This window comes from Pinus tabuliformis, chromosome 3_2 (assembly GCF_031772625.1).
Source record: "Pinus tabuliformis cultivar Carrire ecotype Pingquan chromosome 3_2, CPIR1, whole genome shotgun sequence".
In the NCBI taxonomy this organism is placed as follows: Eukaryota; Viridiplantae; Streptophyta; class Pinopsida; order Pinales; family Pinaceae; genus Pinus; species Pinus tabuliformis.
In genome coordinates this window covers 379,035,002-379,056,432 of record NC_142302.1, presented here as the reverse complement: position 1 = coordinate 379,056,432, position 21,431 = coordinate 379,035,002, and the positions used below count along the sequence as shown (strand labels likewise).

The following is a 21,431-nucleotide window of genomic DNA, read 5'->3' as shown; positions in this document are numbered from 1 at the left end:
GTGTATTTATTTATTTATTTTTTATTTTAGGGAAGTTATAATTTGTAATTTATTTAAATAGTAAATTTTTTGTCAAATATAGTAAGAAAATTAAAATTAAAATTTTATTATTGAAGTATTGTTGTAGTGTTTTATATGATTTTTTTGATGGTGGAAATACATTTAGCGCTATCAAGAAAACATTTAAAGTCTTGAAGTTTGACAGTTGTAACCAGAAACAAAATTTTATTGGAATTTCCATTATTTTCTTCGAAAATTGTAGCCTAGTTAAAACACTTTTTTTTTTAAGTGACAACGCTATAAACCAATACAACAATATTCATAAGCCAAAACTATCACAACAATTTATCATAACATTATTATATCTCATTATGTCACTAGTGACTAATAGAACAATATTAATAATCACTAAATCTTTGCAACAATATTATAATATTCATAAACCCAAAATCATGGGAACAATATTTCACATCACATTATTATAACTCACCATATCACTAATAAAAATTTGAAATTGCATTAAAAAAAACAACCCTTTAACCCTGTCACCCATCTAACCCAATTTACACGACCTTGAGGTTGTATTCACAGTGTACAACCAATGTATTCACGATGGGTTTACAGTGCGTAGCCATCTACGAATATTGTATTTACTGTATGCTTTACAAAAGGTCAAATGACGGATAGCTTTCCTGAGTGACGAGAGTTTCGGATTGTTAACTGAAGGCTATAGCTATCCTCAGTAGAGTTTCAAACCCATTCAATGTGCCCGGGTGATCTGAAATAATTACCCACCGCCTTGGATCGATGACCAATTCTGAACATGACGCAAATCCGAACAACTTAGTCGGCAACATTACAACTGTCGGTCTCCAGTTTTTCATTTAGATTCGTAGAGCTTGCACGGACTTCAGACGGCTCTTTATGCTGTTCTGTCTGTAATTCACTGGCCTGAGCATGTCTCCAAGCGCTATACGACAAGTGGCTGAATCTGTACTGAAGCATAACAGAAATATCTAGTAACAGCTTCAGTTCACATTGCATGGGCTCGAAGCCTTGTCAACTAGCCGAGAAAGGTCTGCTAAATTAGCTGTGAATGTCAGTAGCTGAAATCTTGAATTTACGTTCTTCAGTTCAGCACAACCAATACGAAGAACGACAATGGAAGATCCGCTGATAATTCAGATGGGGGGTAGTAGCAGCGGAATTGACGGCCGCAAAGTGATTCACGGGAGAGCCGACGCCTTTGCCCATGGAGATCGATATCAGAAGGCTGCAGCTCTTGTTGACTTGGTTAATCTTCACATTTACTCATTTCATCTCCATTGCATTTAGTTTTCACACCAATTATTTTGGTTGGCTTGACCTATATTTTAACATTAAATTTCACGATAATACTTTATAACCGGAAATAGTCAATTAAAATGTCCCCTAACACGGAATTGCCAATTGAAATTTCCTCATGATATCTTATTTCTGTACCGTTACGGCAACAACCTATTTCTATTTGATTTCACTGAATTCCTCGAGTATCTTCGTTCGCAAAATGTTCGTCACTTCGCATAGTAAATCAATTTTCTACCATTCTCAGATTTTTTTAAGCAATGGTCCTAAAGTGGCCTTTGTTTTATTGTAACTCCGGTGCATGCATTTTCAGCGGATATAGTGTTGTCTGTTTTCTTTGTTTTGTTTTGCAATTGACATTCCCTTCACCAACGAATGCCCGAGAACTTTTGTTCGGCATTTCTTGTTCATGGCATGGGTAATTTTCTGAATGACCAATGCCGTAAAATAGTGTCCGGAACCAATACTATTAGGGACTTACCAGAAAGATAATCTACACGTGAACATTGGTTGGCCAGAGTGTCCTATTTAGGGACTTACCAGAAAGATAATCTATATGTGAACATTGGTTGGTCAGAGTGTCTTCTGTGACACTGGTGTTTTACATATAAATAACTAATTTATTTGGCCCATTGGGTTAGGTTGAATAGTTGCACTGGAAATCATTTGTTAATTAATATTGCAGTCACAGCCAGGTTCGAAACTTGGTTAAACCTGTTTAGTGTGACTTGTGGGCAGTTGTGTTAAGCTTAAGAGTATAAGGGATTCCTTTTAACTCGACCCATACCTCCTCGGGGGCAAGTACTTCCTTACCTCCTCGGGGGGCAAGTACTTCCTTACCTCCTCCTATTTAGGGACTTACCAGAAAGATAATCTATATGTGAACATTGGTTGGTGAGAGTGTCTTCTGTGACACTGGTGTTTTACATATAAATAACTAATTTATTTGGCCCATTGGGTTAGGTTGAATAGTTGCACTGGAAATCATTTGTTAATTAATATTGCAGTCACAGCCAGGTTCGAAACTTGGTTAAACCTGTTTAGTGTGACTTGTGGGCAGTTGTGTTAAGCTTAAGAGTATAAGGGATTCCTTTTAACTCGACCCATACCTCCTCGGGGGCAAGTACTTCCTTACCTCCTCGGGGCAAGTACTTCCTTCGTTGGTGTTTTTTAAGGTAAAAATGGTAGTTTAACTAGTTAGAAAAGATTTTATTTGGTTGACCGTTCACTTTCGCATTTTTGTGCATGTGTAAATTAAAAAAGGTAATGCTTTTCACGATGAAGTTTGCATAAATAGGAAAGTGTGTTATATATTGACACCTATATTTTGGCCTCTGAAGTAGGGTTCTCGCTTCTCCTGGGCATGTGTTTGATCCTAGTTTCTGATTGCTAGCATGGATCCTGCCTTTGGAGGGGGGTTGACCCCTTCCCAGATCTTGAAGTGGCTGTTTTTCGCAGTTTGGTGGCCACTCTTGGTAGATTTGTTAAGCCCCAACTCTCTCATTTTCTTAAGAAGCTAGAGTCAATTCCTGGTGCTCCTCTCCCCCATTTCATCTTCATGACATATGGCTTTGGTTCTAGCCGACTGAGGTTTGATAGGCCAATTCATTGGGATCTAGCCTTCTTTAGGGCCTGTGGTGACTTGGGTTCAAAGAAATTGGAATGTCTTAATCAAAGGGGATTTGACCCATTTCTTTTGTGGATGAAGGTTTTACGCCTTTCTCTTTAAAAACAAAGAAGACAAAGATTTGATCTTTAGGAGTGGTCCATATTTTTTGGGCACCGGAGGACTGTATCTCAACAGGGGGACTTTGGACTTCAACCCAAAGCACAATGTTCCTTCAACCATCCCTATTTGGGTTCGCTTGCCTCATCTCCCCTTGCATTGTTGGAGCAAAAAGACTATGAGGCAGGTAGCGTGTTGTTGATGATAGTAGCATCAAATAGATACTTCAAATAGGGCTAAGTGTCTAGGCACGTGGAAGTTGTCCAAAATACCTTTAACTTTAGCAAATTACTTTAATTAATTAAATAAATTATTTAATTAATTTCTTTTTATAAGAAAAGTGAGTTAATCTAATGAAATGCAAAGGTTATTTGCATTAGTGAATTAGATAAATCTCAACTGTTGATCTCAAGTGAAGTTGAGATCTAATCTCAACTGTCAATCACTTTGGAGATTAGGGTTGTGGATTCAGTCAATAACTCAAACTTATAAAAGGAAAGCTAGGCTAAGGGAGAAGACACATCAAGTGAGCACACATAGTGAGATAGTGAGATCTCAGTGGTTGGGCGAAGAAGGATATTCATTGAAGTGTGTAGATTCTAGAGAAAGAGAACAAGGGGCAACAAGGGAGAAGGATCAAATAGATGACAAAATCGAAGGGCAAGTTTTGAGGGTTTTATCAATTGGAAAAATTCCAGGTTTTGCTGTTTGCAATTTTCCTTGGTGGGCATTTAATTTCCTAGGAAGGGAAGCCCTTTTATGCTGTAAAACTAATGTTAATGGACAACATTTTGAAGGGTATAGTTTCATGTGTGCATGTGTATGAGATTGGTGTTACTTTGCTTCCGCCATTTTTACAATGTTCCACCAAGTTTCAGGGACGAGGAGGCGAGGGAGTGGGGATACACAGGAAGGGCCTATGCAAAAGCTCCCCACCAATTTTTAGGAAATGTGGGGGGATGTTAGGGTCTTAAAAACTTATAAATATAAAATATAAATCGAGGAATCATATAACTGAAACAAATTTAAAACGTAAAACATGATCATTGATATCATTATCATATAAATTATAATCATACATCATACATGTAATTTTGTCACTGTACAGTGTAACTAACTAGTCTACTAACTTACTAACAATGCACAATGAAAATAAATTATAAAATTATAAATTTTTAAAGTTTTAAACTTTAAACTTTAAACCATATTGATGTTCCACTTCCAACTATGAACATTGAATATTGAATAATATAAAAGTCAAGTCTGATACATCAACGGCAACATTCTATTCAACGAAGGAGTAGACAGAAGGTTGCTTGGCGATGGCAGCAATGTTCAATTCAACGAAGGAACAAACAAAAAATGAACAGTGAAATGAACATAATGTAAACCCTTCCCGGTCAGTCAACAAATATTAAAAATTACGATTTTTTTGCTTCATAAAATAAATTTGCGAATCTTTTCTAGGGAAATGACCCCTCAAGACCCCTTAAGACCCCATTCGCCTAGGAAACGACCCCAATTGGAGGAAACGACTCCAAAAATGGAGGAAACGACCCCTTTCAAGCTTCCTCGCGTACCCTGTTTTTTGGGAGTGTGGGGAAACAACCTCCTCTCGTCCCCTAGTCCCTGGAGCGTGAGGGAGCTAGGAAACTCGACCCCCTGGTGGGGGGACGCGACCTCGTGGAATACTGCATTTTTATCTTTTATTCACTTGTTGAATGTTTCAACAATGCTTTTATTTAGTAAATTTGTAGTTAATATATTTACAACAAGTGATTTTCTAGGTAATAAACCAGTAGCTGGGGTTAGTAAAATTAATATTGTATTAGAACTTGCACTTTAAGAAAGAGGTCAATTTCACATATTTCTATGTAATCTTAATCCCACAACAGTTAGTTGACCCGTTTGGACCCAATTGGAGGCTTATGATATGAGTTCCCTTTCGTATGTGGTTTGGTTTGTCTCTTAGAGTGGTTTACTATGATGTGGATTAGGGTTTCACGTGGAGTGCTCACTTTCTTGTTACATGTATTTCATGTGCACTTCTTGAGCTTGTGATGTAGTTCCCTAGGGTTTTAAGGTTGGTTTGGCATGGTTCAAGCACTTATGTATAATTTATTCATGATCTTTGAGGAGCGCTCCACTTATCCCTTGCTTGACACACATTTTGATGGTGGTTATTCCTGGAGATTGAACTTAGGGAGTTGTTTGAGGAGCTCGGCTTGTTCCTTGGTTGGTTCTTAGCATGCGGTTTCACTTTACACTATTTTTTTCCTACTTATGGAAGAGCACACCCTTTGGAGGGATGTTATATGGACCTTGGAGCATCTTTACATGGTCAATCCCTATCTTTTTAGTTGAGAACTGTCTTTCTCTTTATGATTTGATGGATGAGATGCCTTGTTTGGAGCCACATCTGCTATCTTTGGAGGCCACATTACACACATTTTTATGCTCTTAGTTGAGATGTTCCATTTGAGCTTGCTAGTTTGAGGAGGTGTACATGATTCCGTGTCTTCCTTTGAAGAGATGTCCTATTTTGGAGGTTATCTTGTAGACCTTTTTATGCTATGGATGCAGCTTTTGAGGAGTTTTTTTTTTTTTCTAGGGGAATGAATAATTGGGCTGATTTCATACTTGCGTGACATGACGTTGATTTTGACCACTACTACTATAACCCCTAGGTGGGTCCTCACTACCCCAGCATGAGGCCACGTGTTATACATTCAAGGGATTTGAACATGAGACCTTGAACTCATATTTACTTTACATTTGCATAAGCTTGCTAAGTGAGCTCCCCCAGTGCTTTGAGAAGTTGCACATCACTTTGGGGTTTCAATGTGTATTTGAGGAGTTCGATGATCAACGGCCCACATACCTTGGCACACATGCTGTTCTCTTTTCCAAGGTGTTTGTTAGCATCTTGCACATGGATTGAGGAGTTGGTGGTTTGACCCTTCACATTAAGGGATCTAACCATTAGCACAAGATTCGATGGTTGTTACACTGGTGACCGCACTTATAACTATTGCATGCTATTTTTAGAGGGATATGCCACCTACTTGGTCCACATCTGCCATGTTGAGTTGGATCTTGCACATATTTTGATGCTTTTCTAGGGGAACAACTTGTATTGGAGGTTTTGAGGGAGACGTCGAAACTTCTACTTGGTCTTCTACCTATTTTGAGGATGTGTGCACCTTGGAAGGCTCACATATTCTATTTTGAGGTAGTTGTTACACATCTAATGAGGATTTTTAATGGAATGACACCTTGATGGAAGCTTCTAGTGATATGCTGTATTCTTTTGACATTGTCTACTACCTTGGAGGAGTTGCATAACTAACCACTCCATTAATTATTTATTGTTGACTTGTCTCATGGAGTTGGTTACATGAGAGCTTTATTGTATGGTTTTCCTTGGATATATTATTGTTTCTTCTTAGAGAAGAATGTGGATCTCAATAACTCATTGCTACTTTTAATAGAGAAGTTGTTGAGAAGGCTATTTTATTGTTATTCCATGGATGACTAATGGAGGTAGGAAAACAAATGGTTTTTTATCATAAGAGGAGTTGAGTTCAAACCTATACAAGGGTTTTCTCTCTCCTTCATTTATGTTTGGAATTGTGTAGAAATCCTTTGGATCTTAGTTGAATATTTATTGGATGCTTAATGAAATGCTTTGTGGATGAGGATGTTTTGTAGATCTTAATGTTGTCTCTTATTGTTGGAATCATCTTGACATCTGCTCATGGAGTAAGAACTTGGTATACTCTTTCCAATTTCCTTTATGTTATCCTTAGGATGTTGTTTATGTATGCATTATTCCTCTAAGCTTGGTTAAATATGCATACATTTCATCCCGGTAGTCATAATCTTCATTAAGTGTTGAAGTTCATCTACTTTTCTAATCTGTAATGTTCCTAAACAAGAATGTAAGTGATATACAAGGCATGCAAACAATGCAACAATCAGAAAAACGAAATATACATTAAGCACCCATGGAAACACTGGAAATAGAGAATTGCTGAGCCATTTTATTACTTCTTCATGAGCAAATACAATAGTAAAATAGAATGGTGTACCTGGGCTCGTCTCAATGGACAAGGATGACAAAACCCATGTGAGAAAACGCTGAATTGCTGCACCAAACTGAACTGCGTTGCCCCAGAAAACTGCTTTATTTGCTGACTTCGAAGGGTTGGAATCACTGCTCCCTGTGCTTAGAAAATTATGAGATTTCACCTCCTTGCTCCTTGGTCTAAACCCATAAAACCCGACAAAGGAATTGGCCAAATGTTGACCTTGGAATTTTGGCCCAAATTCCCCCTATCTCTTCTAGCTGTTGGCTGAGTTGGGACCCCCGTTTGACCCTTTAGATCTACCCAGAAAATTCTATAAATTTAGGAATGTGATCCTTGCCCAAAACCCAGAATAACCCAGAAAGGGTTTCCTTTGGTTCCAACCTTCAAAAATTGACCCTTCACAGCTTGGCCCCTCCTCCAATTTCGAATTCTATTGTTGTGACTGATCCTGTCAATCTTTTCTCTCCCAACTCTATCAATCCTCCTCAAATGGCCCTCCAAGTGATCTACTTCTCCCGATTAGCTCCAGCTCTACAATTCCTTCCTCCAACTCCCACGTGAGCCTAGTGATGGCTCTCTGCGCAGGCCCAGGTAATTGTAAATCAGACTGCTGGGATGTTGGCTCTGCTGGCTCCAAACTCGCAAGAAAGGCTGGCCCTTTGCTGCTCTCCCAATCCTCTAACTCTCTCGGTAAATGCTTGATCACTAATAGCTCCAAACTCCCCTTGCGTATTCTCCAGCTAGCCAGAAATACGCACTCCCTGTTGTGGTTGAATGGTAGTGCTGTAACACACTCCCGGAACTCCTGAAATACTTATGGAACTGCCTCTCTAGGGCGGGCACGGATGGTCCCCTGAAGTAGAGGTTGAATCTCCCACTTGAGAGATTCGTGGCTAAACAGCCGGTTGACTCAGCTAAACAGCAGAGTGAACAATCAAGTAATTTTGATTGCAAGGTGTAAGAATGCCCCCAAAATGAGAGTTGCTCCCTCCTTATAACTCCTTGGGCCTCCCTAGCCTCATGTGGGCCCCTCCATCCATCTATTCGACTTTCCCTCCAAGCTATTCGAATGGACCAATTCAAACTCCCATGTGGGTGGCCCCCACATTCCACTAGCAACCAAATAAAGTCGAATTGCGTCTTAAGTCCCTAAGTCGAAAATTATGGGTTCTCTTCCTTAGCCAAAATTGTGCAAAATTGTGTAGCAGCACTCTGTTACAAATGTGTTTGAGAAGGGACATGACAGTCCTCCCCTCCCAAATATTGCTTGCCCTCAAGCAACCTCACAGCTGGGTGCTCCAAAATGTGCTCACCCTCCTAGGTGGCATCCTCATTCGGCAAGCTCTTCCAATGCACCAAAAATCGCTTGTCCTCAAGCAATGCCTGAGCAAGCAACCTCTCTAACTGTTGCTCCCCACTGTCACTGCAAAATGTGCCAGGGTCCCAGATGTGCCACTGGATCGTGCCTGACCTTTGCACTGTCTTGATATGGAAGAATCCTTCAATACTAGGATCCCAGGCAATCCTGTCCAACATGAAGCTCCCCTCGCTCCACTCACTATCCTACCCAGTGAAAGTACCAGAAGTCCCCTGCTCCATCAGTGACTCGCTAAAGCCCAATGGAAGATTTGTATGATCTCCCCCTGCAATAGTCGACGCATCCCTAAAGGTTATTGAGCTGTGAAGAGCTATGATGCCGCAGTTCCCTGCTAGTCCCATAGTGGTGCTACCATGCTGATGCTGCGCTACTTTGACTATGTGATACTCCCCATCATGCGCAGTCAGTTTCCTCCTCTCCTGAAATTCGATGGTGGAATACTGAAAGAGGCGAGACACATCCTGCCTCGGCATCTCCATGGCACCCAGGCCTAACCATCCAAATCTAACTCCGAACCTGTGCAGCGATAGAGAATGTCTGCCTCCCCATATGATGAAACCCTCTATGAACCCCATGTGTCATCCCAAGAGCAAACTATATCAATCTCTGCCACGACTCCGCTCATCACGAGTGATCTATCGATCATCTGAATCCCTGCATCCCTAGCCAGACTTGCTGCGACATAGCCTTGTCAACCGATGGAATCTCTCTGGCCCTCGTCTCTAGTCCCTGCATGTGATCACTATATAGGCTCCATATATCGTGGGCTAATTTGATGCATGCTAATCTTCCCTGTGCCTGCCACTGTGTAGTATCGATGATCGCTGGAAGCCAAGTGTGCCAAGGAGCTACCCCCTAAATGCAACGCAAAGATGGGTATTCGATACTCGTAATCGACTCAGGGTATGTGGATCTGTCCTGTCCCTGCCAACCATCTCCCCTGGGTTTGCCATCTGCCCTCTCGATAATGTGCCAATATAAGGTCTGGAGCTCGGACACATATTGGGAAACTACCTTAGTCGTAACCGCTATCCTCTACTCATGCTCGGTCTTGACATGCCCTGAGAAAAGAGTGACACATGTCTCCATCGGGACTAGATCCCTAGACGTAGGCTCGACGATGAACGATATACCACCCCTGCAGATGATCACCTCATCCCCAACCTGTGGTTGTCAACTGACGCACCAACCCAACGCCACTGTTGAAAAGTCTCCCCCCTAGTGCATTGAGTCTCTCACCCAAATATCTTGGGTGAGCTCCTCGTCCCCCGTGGCTCATGCCCAAAGTGCAGAAAGTCGACAACAAAATTGACTGTGCCCATGAGGGATGTAGAAGAGGGTTAGGCGTGTGAGTCCCCGCGGATACCATCAAGTATCGCTCATCTGTGTCCTCGTTGATCCTCGGTGAACTACGCCCAAAGGTATGCCCGGTGTTTCCATCCAAGGGTCTCCTTGGAGGCAACACTCCATGACCTCGTTGTGCAACACTATACACCCTTGCATGCCACCGATCATCCCAGTACTCCTGGACATGCCACTGTACACCATGGCCTACCCTTGTACATCGTTGGATACCCTCGGCTACGACTATGCCATCCTGTACTGGCCTGGGTCCTGCATGTGTCACTGTACCTGTCACTCCCTGCATGTACTCAATGCGATGTGAGGCACTCCCACTCCACAACGTAGTCCAACATACTATGACACACCACCCTGCATCTCCATGCTCCTCTGCAGGCCCCTGCTCCTCGCTCCATAGCCCCGCACACCACTAGATGCTATGGCCTAACGTTGGGTCTGTATGCATCAGATTGCATCCCTCTACATAACACTGGACGCTATGACATAACTCTGTGTAGTCCTGTGTACCACTGCCCACTGTCGTACCACCCTGTAACATACAATATCCTGCATGGGCCAAAATATCAACCTCTCTGCTAGTACGCCCTCCATGATGTGGGCTACATCCCCCCATATTCTCTGAAAGACCTGAGCAGCCCGACTCCCCACATGCTAACGGAAATGACACTACTGCGCCTATCCTCAATAGTCCCTGCATCCCATATGCTAGTAAGAGAGCACTCTCTCCATACAATGCCCTGTCTGATAGCCTGTCAATGCCACCTCCTCCTACCAGCTCCTGCTAGAGTAAGCTAGTCACTCTATGATTCCACGCACCGTCAATATGCCAAGACAACTCATAAAATCTGTTTGCTCGCCTGTCAAACCATCCTGTCACTAGTGTTGACTGGGGCTCTGATGGAGATCTGAAAATGTGGGTGCGCTCAAGCGTCAAACCCATCTCGTAGCTACTACCATCACCTACCAGCTCTATGATGTGATGGAAAATCCCACCTGGATCCCAAAAATAGTCCTGCCCTCGAGTCCCTCTGGTAATCCATGGCCTCTGTTGACATGTGGCCATGGATGTATCCAACTGCCTAACTTGCTCCATCGAGTACCAACTAAGTACCTCTCGCCATCCAATCCCAAAGGGGAGATCGAATGTGTAATCCTCTGTCGAAGGAACAAGCCCTCCAAGCTGATGTGGTATCATGCTCAGCTCAATCTTGCTAACCTGTCCACCCCCTCGGGTATGTCTAAACAAATCGACCTCTCTCAATCCAATGCATAAGGGTGGGTTGATAACACTATAGACCTCACCAGTGGGCCTCTGACGTGAACTGTACTGAAAACCCAATGCGTGACCTCTATGCTGCCCCTCATCAATGGTTAGCCCAAGGGATGGCTGCACATCCTCCTCCATCACGGGCTTGACATGAGCCTTCGACAACTCCTCCATAGACAACCCAATATGCACGATATGCTCACCAGTCAGCTGTAGGCGACCGTCGTCTGGCAACTCCGTCATAGATCTAGACGCCTCTGTACCTATCGGCTCCTCAACAACAGTGGAGCTGTCTTCTGGCACCTCATCAACTTGTGGTGCATTGTTGTCACTTGAGAACTTGGTCACAACCCCGATTACCTCATCAATGGATGACGCCTCATCAGTGGGTGTATGCTCAACTATCTCTTTACCAACCATGGCCCCTTCAACTACTCTTTCATATTTTTTCTTAATATTTCTCACCATCCCTGCAAAATCCCACGTAATCTCCATTGGTTTGTGCATACCCCTTAGTTCACAGAATTCCCAAAAAGAGAGGGATGTTTGAATGCCATGACCCAATGATTGGTATGCCCTCCAGTTTTCCCCCAATAACTCCACATCAGTTGCAATCATGTCCGGATTCCCAATTGAGGAATGAATCAACTTCTTCCCCACATCAATCATCATTTGTTGTATCCTCACCACCTCATTCCAGGTGATCGCCATGTTGTTTGAATCTAATCTTTCCCACAGGCCAAGCCAAGATTATGGCTTTGATACCACTGGAATGTTCCTAAACAAGAATGTAAGTGATATACAAAGCATGCAAACAATGCAGCAATCAGAAAAACGAAATATACATTAAGCACCCATGGAAACACTGGAAATAGAGAACTGCTGAGCCATTTTATTACTTCTTCATGAGCAAATACAATAGTAAAATAGAATGGTGCACCTGGGCTTGTCTCAATGGACAAGCATGACAAAACCCAGGTGAGAAAATGATCCGGACTTAAACAGGAATGCAACAAATTACAGAGATAACCATAAACACAGATATGCAGCGGAAATAATACTCCATTTCATTAATGTAAAATACTGAAATATGCTTACAAACAGTAATGGAAATAAACTAGCTAGGGCGATGGTAGCTTATCTCTAAGAAGAGATGTGGTGGCTACATGCCTCTGAACTGTGTTACAATGAGGCTCGAAGGCCTATTTATTGTTGAAAAACAATGGGAAACCCTTAACATTCCAAAACCTAACCCTAGAAGATGAAACGCCAAATTGTGGGCCCCGTTTGGGTAAATTGGTACATCAACTTCCCGGGGTCGTAACTTTGGCATACGATCTCCATTTGACGCGTACAATAGCTTGTTAGAAAGATCTATCCGAGCACTACTACTTTGGGAAGGGCAACATCGGTCCATGGACCCATGTTGCCCCCAGATTTCCCAAAAAACGTTGTTTAGGGCCTCAAAACGGCTTCGGAATTTCAGGACTCGAAAAACTGCGAAAAATAGTAAGTTGTGCTACAATTAAGGACATTGAAAATGCTAAGAGAAACAATTGTGGGGTTCAGGTGGACTTGGCAGGTGGCCACCAATATCCACCTGGATCAGAAAATGTTGAACTGAACGCTGCTACAATTGCTGCACCAAATTGAACTGCGCTGCCCCAGAAAACTGTTATGTCTACTGACTTCGAAGGGTTGGAATCACCACTTCCCGTGCTTAGAAAATTATGAGATTTTAGCTCCTTGCTCCTTGGCCTAAACCCAGAAAAACCCACAAAGGAATTGGCCAAATGTTGACCTCAGAATTTTGGCCCAAATTCCCCTTAGCTCCTCTAGTTGCTGGGTGAGTTGGGACCCCTGTTTGACCCCTTAGATCTTCCCAGAAAATTCTATAAATTTAGGAGTGTGATCCTTGCCCAAAACCCCGAATAACCCAAAAAGGGTTTTCGTTGGTTCCAACCTTCAAAAATTGACCCTTCACAGCTTAGCCCTCCTCCAAATTTGAATTCTGTTGCTGTGACTGATCCTGTCAATCTCTGTTCTCCCAACTCTAGCAATCCTCCTCAAATGGCCCTCCAAGTGATCTCCTACTTCTCTCGACCAACTCCAGCTCTACAATTCCTTCCTCCAACTCCCACATGAGCCTAGTGATGGCTCTTTGCGCAAGCCCAGGTAACTGTAAATCGGACTGTTGGGATGTTGGCTCTGTTGGCTCCAAACTCGCAAAAAAGGTTGCTCTCCCAATCCTCTAACTCTCTCGGCAAATGCTTTATCACTGATAGCTCCAAACTCCCCTTGCGTATTCTCCAGCTAGCTAGAAATACGCACTCCCTGTTGTGGCTGAATGGTAGTGCTGTAACACACTCCCGGAACTATTGAATACTTATGGAACTGCGTCTCTAGGGCAGGTACGGATGGTCCCTCGAAGTAGAGGTTGAATCTCCCGTTTGAGAGATTCGTGGCTAAACTACCGGTTGACTCAGCTAAACAGCAAAGCGAACAGTCAAGTAATTTTGATTGCAAGGTGTAAGAATGCCCCCAAAATGAGAGTTTCTCCCTCCTTATAACTCCTTGGGCCTCCCTAGCCTCATGTGGGCCCCTCCATCCACCTGTTTGACTTTCCTCCAAGCTATTCGAATTGGCCAATTCGAACTCCCATGTGGGTGGCCCCCACATTCCACTAACAACCAAATAAAGTCGAATTGCCTCTTAAGTCCCTAAGTCAAAAATTATGGGTTCTCTTCCTTAGCCAAAATTGTGCAAAATTGTGTAGTAGCACCCTGTTACAAATGTGTTTGAGAAGGGACATGACATAATCTCTCTAGTTACATTTCTGCAATTTGGGACAGCAAGGAAAGGGCCTTTGTAGCTTGTATGTTTCAGCCCCATTTTCCATTTTTTCCTCAATAAGATAAACTCCCATGAACCTTGATTTGATCCCATATCTCCAATGGAAAGATACTAGTCTCCAATCTATCCATCAACTTTATTTACTTAATACTTAAAACTGTTTTGCTAGGATCATCTCCTAGTTCACCTTGGATCTTCTTGCATAAGTTCTAGAAATCCTATTCTAAGGAAGCCACCCTTTGGCTGGAAGAGAGCCAGCCTAAAGTGTAAAGAAGGTTGGTGTGGTGACAGTGGCCTCCCTCTACTCTTCCTTGAAATTTAGAACTTTATCTCAATAAGTGAGGGTTTTAGTGGTAATAGAAACATATATCTAATTGTTTTATGCCATTCAAAATTGTTTCTCTTTATTTGGAGCATACTTCTTAGATGTTCCCATCATTTTACTCGAGGCATGTTTCTATAGATGCTTTTATTCAACATCATCTTCTATTCATGATATTAATTGTCATGTTTAATGTCACTTAATGATATAGATGTAGCCGTTTTTCCTAAATGAAAGGAAATGAATTTTTGTATTTGGTAAGTTTAAAAAGCTTTTCCATTGGCACTACTTTTATGTTGTAGGAACTTGTTTTTAAAATTTGTCTGAAGCTGAAAAATAGGTACATTCCTAGGTTCCCGACAACAGTGATAGTACTGTTTAGTGTGTGTAGGTCTTTGATGTAAGGGTTTCTTTGTTTCATGGAAAATTTTCAAGTATGCTATTTCCTTTTTAAGTTGGTTTAAAGGGAATTGCCATGTTACTGCATTGAAATAGTTGCCTGTTTTTGGCTGCAGGCTGAAGATGGTGTAGGATTGCCTAAAGAAGTCCTTGATGCGCCAAGATTTAAACAAGCAGCCAAGTTCTATTTCATCTTTATACAATTTGATATGCTTTGGTCCCTTAATATTGTAGCATTGGTTCTATTAAACTTTTTTGAGGTTAGCAAATATGAACTTGCAATTTTAGTAATTAGCTTTTTCTATTCAGTAAAAGGTGAGGATAAACTTTGTTGGTGTACAAGCTCCTTCCTTTTTGAAGAAAGTAATATAGGGTTTAAACATAGAAATGAGATTCATCCATGAGAAAAAACAAAATGTGAAATTATGCTTCTGCGATGTTTTAAAAAACTGAAAAAAACAAAATTATTTTTATGGGAAGGGAATTAATCAATTTTTTTTCATGCTTCTTGGGTGGAATTAGCCGTGTTTTTCTTTTCTACGTGGTAATTTTCTTCCCTTGTACACGAAGTATGTAATATTCGAAAAGGTATAAATTCTATATATGATGTATTTGTCTTTTCTGTTGTTGCTTTTAGGTGCCTTTATGGTGCAGTGGAACATCTTCAAATCCTTGCAGCGACAGAAAATATTATTATCTCGGTGATTTGCCATACCTGAACAGTGAGCAGTCTCTAATATATGAAGTTAGTTCACTTAACTCTTTGTTTGATAGTTGATTGAGAAGATGAATGTGGGGTCGAGACTAATGCCTCTGTTTTGATTGCCTATTTCTAGATTTTAAGTAGAGATTCTTTATTGAGAATAAAGCATTTGAAGTGTTCGATAAAACAGCCTTGAGGGAATGTCCAAAGCTACAATTCAAAGTTCATTACTTACATTGCAAATCAATAAATTTTGTGTTGAGGGCATTGATGCTAGTATCTATATGACCTTTGTGATCTAGTGTCCATTTATGGAAAAAGATGAAGTTAAAGGTAAACAACTAAAAGGGTAGATCTCTTCTGTGGTTTTAATACTTATTTCTACCTTTTGGTGCTTGATGCCCATTGAAATCATGGTTTCCAGCGTGCCAAATTCTCATTCTGTGTGTTCCTAGTTGTTCTTTTACTAAGAATGTTCCCTCTTGATCTTAAAATGTTCCCAGATGCATCAACATGCCTTTGAAATTTTGATACTATTTCCATAATTCTTTAAAGGAAACTTGGTCTCAGGAGAATAAAGTTTCTGCTCTCAAAATAATAGAGTTTCGGTTTGGGAGCGAGAACATGTTTTTCTCCCTTCTTGCCTTTCTGAAAAAAATATGTTGTAACTAGAATTTTTCATGGCTGCCATTCCAAGCCAAGAATATCTATGGTTGAAGGTGACTATAATTGGGCCATTAGTGGAAGGAATATTAGTTTCTTTTACTCTTCCTTTTCATTCGATTATTCAATTGTTTATATGCTCATCATTCCTTTAAAGTTCCACAGGTGCTATATCCATTTATGAGACGTATTACAAGGCAGTGAAATATACCTTCATATAAAAGCATATGTAAAACCATTGAAATGTTTTCTAAATTACATAAATAGTTAGTAGATTTTTTTTCCGTTAAACGGTTGTAAATCCAAGGTTATTAATTAGCAATATTATTAGAGAGGTTGCCTAAAAAATACACTTCTTTGTTAGGGGTTCACCAATGGACCTCTTCTCCACTCTTTTTTTCTTGAAGATGAAAAATACCTCTGCACTAATAGAGGGTTGTGGTCCGTGGAGTATAGCTTATCTTCTACAATTACTATAATGGATACGCAGAAAAACTGAAGTCCTATATTCCCATGAGATGCTATGGATATGCTTATATTTTGTAGAAAATCCTTGAAATTCTGCTCTGCTATAATGAGCAATCTGAAGTTCTGAACCCTAGTTTCTTTTCATTAAGACACAAAATTTCTCTACCATAGATAAGCAGCGGAAATAAAATAATATGCAGAGATAAAGAACACAATCACACAAGAACACAATACAATTTTTCCTGGGAACCCAACTGGGAAAACCCACTTCTTTTCTTGAGAATTTTATTGAAGGAGTTTGAGCAATAGATCTCTTACAAAACAATCTTGTTTCAATAGACAACACACTTGTTCTCCCTGCTTTACCTAAGCTTGAAACGCCCTGCTTGTAGCCTTGATCTGCTCCCTGAATCCTTGTGCATCTTGAGCCCTATTTCCTAGCACAGGAATCCCTATTTCCTAGTGCAATAGTGGCTCCTATCTTATAGGGAATTCTCCCTATTTCCTAGTGCAAATCTGGCAAGAATTCCTCCCTTCAATCCTGTGTATGGGCTTCTCCTCACACACTCTCCTTGCTAGAAGTCTCTGCTCACACAACCTTGTGCAAACAATAATGATCAAAGATGTGCCTTCATCCTCCTTATAAGCAATTCGACCCATCTATATCTGGCAAATTTATCTTTAGAACTCAGACTTGTGATTGACTAGTTAATTGAGTCTAACTGACTCTTGCAACTCGTCCTAGCCACAAATAACCTTTGAGACTTTGTCACTTGTCCTTTTCCAACTCTAACTCGCACTAGGAGACAAACAACTGAGCCTCCAACTATATGCATGAGTTAAACTGCTTCATGAACTCATCCTAACTTTTAGGAACTCGTCCTAACTTATAGGAACTTGTGCATGCTAAAGGAAGACTGCTTGTGGTCTCTTTGACTAAGGCACAAGTCAAAGAAGACCTTACTCGCTACTATTTTCAACACTCCCTCTTAGCGAGGAAGGTGCTTTTGGAAGAACCTCGTCCACTTGGATCTATCTCCAACACTACCACGTTCTCCACTACTGCAACTGCTCCCTCTCAACTAGAAGACTTGCTTTCTTTCTTTTGCGGAACTTGATCTGAAGACTTGTTCTTTCCAACCATGCTCTGCAAGTCCATCACTTCAGTCAACATTGCCACGTACCTCGTGTACCTCTGTGATTGCTTCCTCTGGCTAAATGTGATACTGGAAGATCCAACTCTCTCCTGGTCTTCCTTAAACAAATCCTCTGCCCACTTGGCTTGAACTCTCCCTATACTGGAGTCATTGATTGAGTGGCTACCTCCACTCACCCTAGGCTATGCTACTTATCATCTTGATGGTCGACCCAACTGCCAATTAGCTTAGACTGAAACTGAGATACCATCTAAGGCTCCATCTTGAGTAGATGCTTCTCAAGTAGTCTAATTTTCTTTTGCTTTAAGGACTCCCTCTGAGTTCTACTCTCCTCAACCATCTGTAATGTTCCTATGTAGGAATATGAGTGATATTTTAAACAAATAAACTGTGCAGCAACATAAAATTAAAAACATGCATTATACATCCATAGAACACTGTAAATCTGGAACTGCTGAGCCATATGTTATAAATATGAGAGCATAGGTACAATATAAATGAGATGGTGCACCTGGGCTTGTCCCAAGGACAGGCATAGTTTTAAAACTCCGACTCCGACTCCGACTCGGTCGAGGATCGACTCCGACTCGGTTGAGGATCGACTCCGACTCCGACTCCGAAACGGTAATGACTCGGTCGGCTTGATTTCATTGACTCGGTCGTTGTAAAAAATACATTAAATATTTATTTTTTTAATAAAAAAACATAATTTTAAATATTTTAAACATAATTTTAAAGATTTTCATTCATGTTTCCAAACACACAGCATTATAATGTAGATGGAAGACAACATATGATCAAAGTAGGCTCATGAACCAATCCATTATATCAAAATGGTACCCAATGGCAATACATAGTCAACTGTCATACATGATCAAAGACTCAAAACAAAAAACACATAACCAAGGAGGCTAGAAATGGCCTCTACAACAAAAGTAAACTGTGACCAGACTCCAGTACTAGTACTACAGCTACTGGCTAGTAGCTACTGCCAGAGGAGCCAAGATCATGTCGATCAATCTCTGGATCATCATCAGAGTCAGATAGGGGGCCCCATGGCTCCTCCTCATCATCATCATCATCTCCAACTGCAGCTGTAGAAGTGGTACCACTAGCAGGCTGTGCAACTGCAGCAGATGCAAGCTGAGATAGAGTAGATATGCAGCTGCGCTTCTGTCGTGGCTGAGCAGAGGAAGCACCTACAACTGGAGTCCTTGCTGGCTGTGAGACTGAGGCTGGTGGATTGGGATCTGCATTCAACTGAACAGCATGTTCAAGTTCAACTGATGTCTCAATATCTAAATCTAAATCAAGATCCTCATCAGGATAAAACTCTGCTGGACGACTCTCCACTACCCAATCTGATGTTGGATCAATGTCTTCCAACACAATGGGATCTGAATCAGGTCTTTTGTTTAGCAAATGGTTTCGTCTGAGCCGGAGGTTGTATTGGACATAAACTAGATCATTTAACCGTTTTTGATCCAAACGGTTTCTCTTCTTTGTGTTACTTGGGAGCAGGAGTGAAAATGGGAGCGGGAGCGACATTTTCAGAAGCTCTTGGTTTGGGAGCGAATCCCAGAGGAGTTCGACAACCAATGTCACTAACATCAAGGTACATAGAGGGATTGGTGCTCTTGATTAAATACGAGTTCCATACCCTAATACATGACAAAATTCAATGGAAACATTGCAATCCTCCAATCCTGAAATCCTGAAAAACTGATAAGTCTGCTGGATTTTGAATGAAATCTAAAATTCTACTTTCTCCATATGAAATCCAATGAGGCCGAAATCACTCTCAAACATCCTGAGTCATTTCATGGTAATGTTAAAAATTTAAGTAAAAGGATGAAAATGAAGATTAAGGAGAATGTCACTTTTACTTTAAGAATTTAACATTACCATGAAATTTGAATAACATATCAATAGTAGAGAGCATTTGAGTGTGTTAAATAGGGTTTGGGAGGGGGAAATGGACCCCAAATAACATTTAACTAATTCATAAAACACATTGGAGTTCAAACCAATCAGCAAACACTTCAAAATTTCATTAAAAAAATGTCAAATCGCTGTTTTGATGGGGTTACAGGCCACTGGTTATGACTTGGCCGAGTCAATACAAAAACGGCCGAGTTGGCCGAGTCAGCCATGACTCGGCCGAGTCATGGCTGACTCGGCCTACTGAACCGTTTCCTCCACCGAGTCACATTTTTGGGCAATGAAATGGATCAACTCGGCTGTTTACGTTTTGAATCGGCCGAATTTTAAAACTATGAGGACAGGCTGGACCAAACCTAGGTGATGGAATAACTAAGCTGAAGGCTGCCCAATTGCAGCACCACTCTGCACTGCGCTGTCCCAGTAAAACTGTTGTCTTGCTGAACTTCGACTTGCTAGAATGTGCCCAAAAACTGCCCAAAAAATTATATCCTTTCAGCCTCGGACTCCTTGGACAAAACCCAGAAAAACTCAGAAGGGAATTTCTTTGGTTTTGACTTTGGGTTTTCGGCCTCCTTGGAGCCTCTCCCCAGCTGCTGCTGCCAAATTCGACTTGCCAGAAACAACCTGTAAATCCCTATGAAAACACCCCTAGAATGCTGGGTCCACCTGTGCTAACGGACTTCTTGCTCCCCGAATGATCCTTGGCCCGGACGACTGCTCTCCCAAGCACCACGAGTTTGCTGCCAGAGGCCTCTACGCAATCCCTCTGCCGAGAAATTCGTATTGCTGTAGCCCCTGACTGGCTGGCTGCAAAACTCAGCGAAATTGTCCTCAACCAACAACCTTTCCAACTCCCGAACTCCCAACAAGCTATGGACCTTCTGGCTGGCTTAATCTTCTTCTGCGTGTTTCTGGTTGCCCAGAAAATACGTAGTCTCCTCCTCTGCGTCGCTGGATGAAGTGTATGGCTATGTTGGAAACCTCTGAAATCTCTGTGGAACAGTGTCCCTAGGGCGGGCATGGATAGTCCCCCAAAGTAGAGGTTGAATCTCCCCTGTGGAAGATTCGTGGCTAAACAACCGGTAGACTCGCTAAGCAACAAAGCGTACAAAGATGAGTTTGTTTATAAAATGATCAAGATGAAAACAAAATGAGAGCTGATCTCTCTTTATAACTCCTTGGGTCCCCTTAGCCCCATGTGGGCCCCTCCATCCACCGATTCGATTTTCCCTCCAAGCATATCGAATGGCTAATTTGGACACCTATGTGGGTGGTCCCCACATTCCACTAGCAGCTAGATAAAGTCGATTTGGCCCCTAAGTCCCTAAGTCGAAAGTGTGGGGCTGTCTTCCTTAGTAAAAAATGTGCAAAATTGTGTAGCGGCACCCTGTTACTAATGTGTTTGAGAAGTGACATGACAGTTCTCCCCTCCCAAATGTTGCTTGCCCTCAAGCAACCTCAAAGTTGGGTGCTCCAAAATATGCTCACCCTCCTAGGTGGCATCCTCATCTGGAAAGTTCTTCCAATGCACCAAACATCGCTTGTCCTCAAGCAATGCTTGAACAAACACCCTCTTTGACTATGGACCCCCACTATCACTGCAAACTTCACCAGGGTCCCAAATGTGCATGCAGAATGTTTTCAAACATAAGTAGTGTATTGCCCCGGTCCCATTAAATTCTGCCCAGTTGTAGCTCCTTGCTATGCTACAAAACAATTCACCATAGTGGAGACCTTCTTTCACACAGGTTCTT

At 41.6% G+C, this 21,431-nt stretch overlaps 1 protein-coding gene across 1 annotated transcript in view; it reads left to right on the top strand.

Annotated features, from left to right (window-relative positions):
- Positions 1-716: 716 nt before the first annotated feature.
- LOC149181003 (two pore calcium channel protein 1-like) overlaps positions 717-21,431 on the top strand; it is a 399,691-nt gene continuing 378,976 nt past the window's right edge. Inside the window, exons 1-3 of the mRNA XM_089414060.1 lie at positions 717-1,293; positions 14,859-15,002; positions 15,380-15,487. Of these exons, the coding sequence (XP_089270186.1) occupies positions 1,162-1,293; positions 14,859-15,002; positions 15,380-15,487 (384 nt within the window). The 5' untranslated portion in view covers positions 717-1,161. The remainder of the gene's footprint in view (positions 1,294-14,858; positions 15,003-15,379; positions 15,488-21,431) is intronic.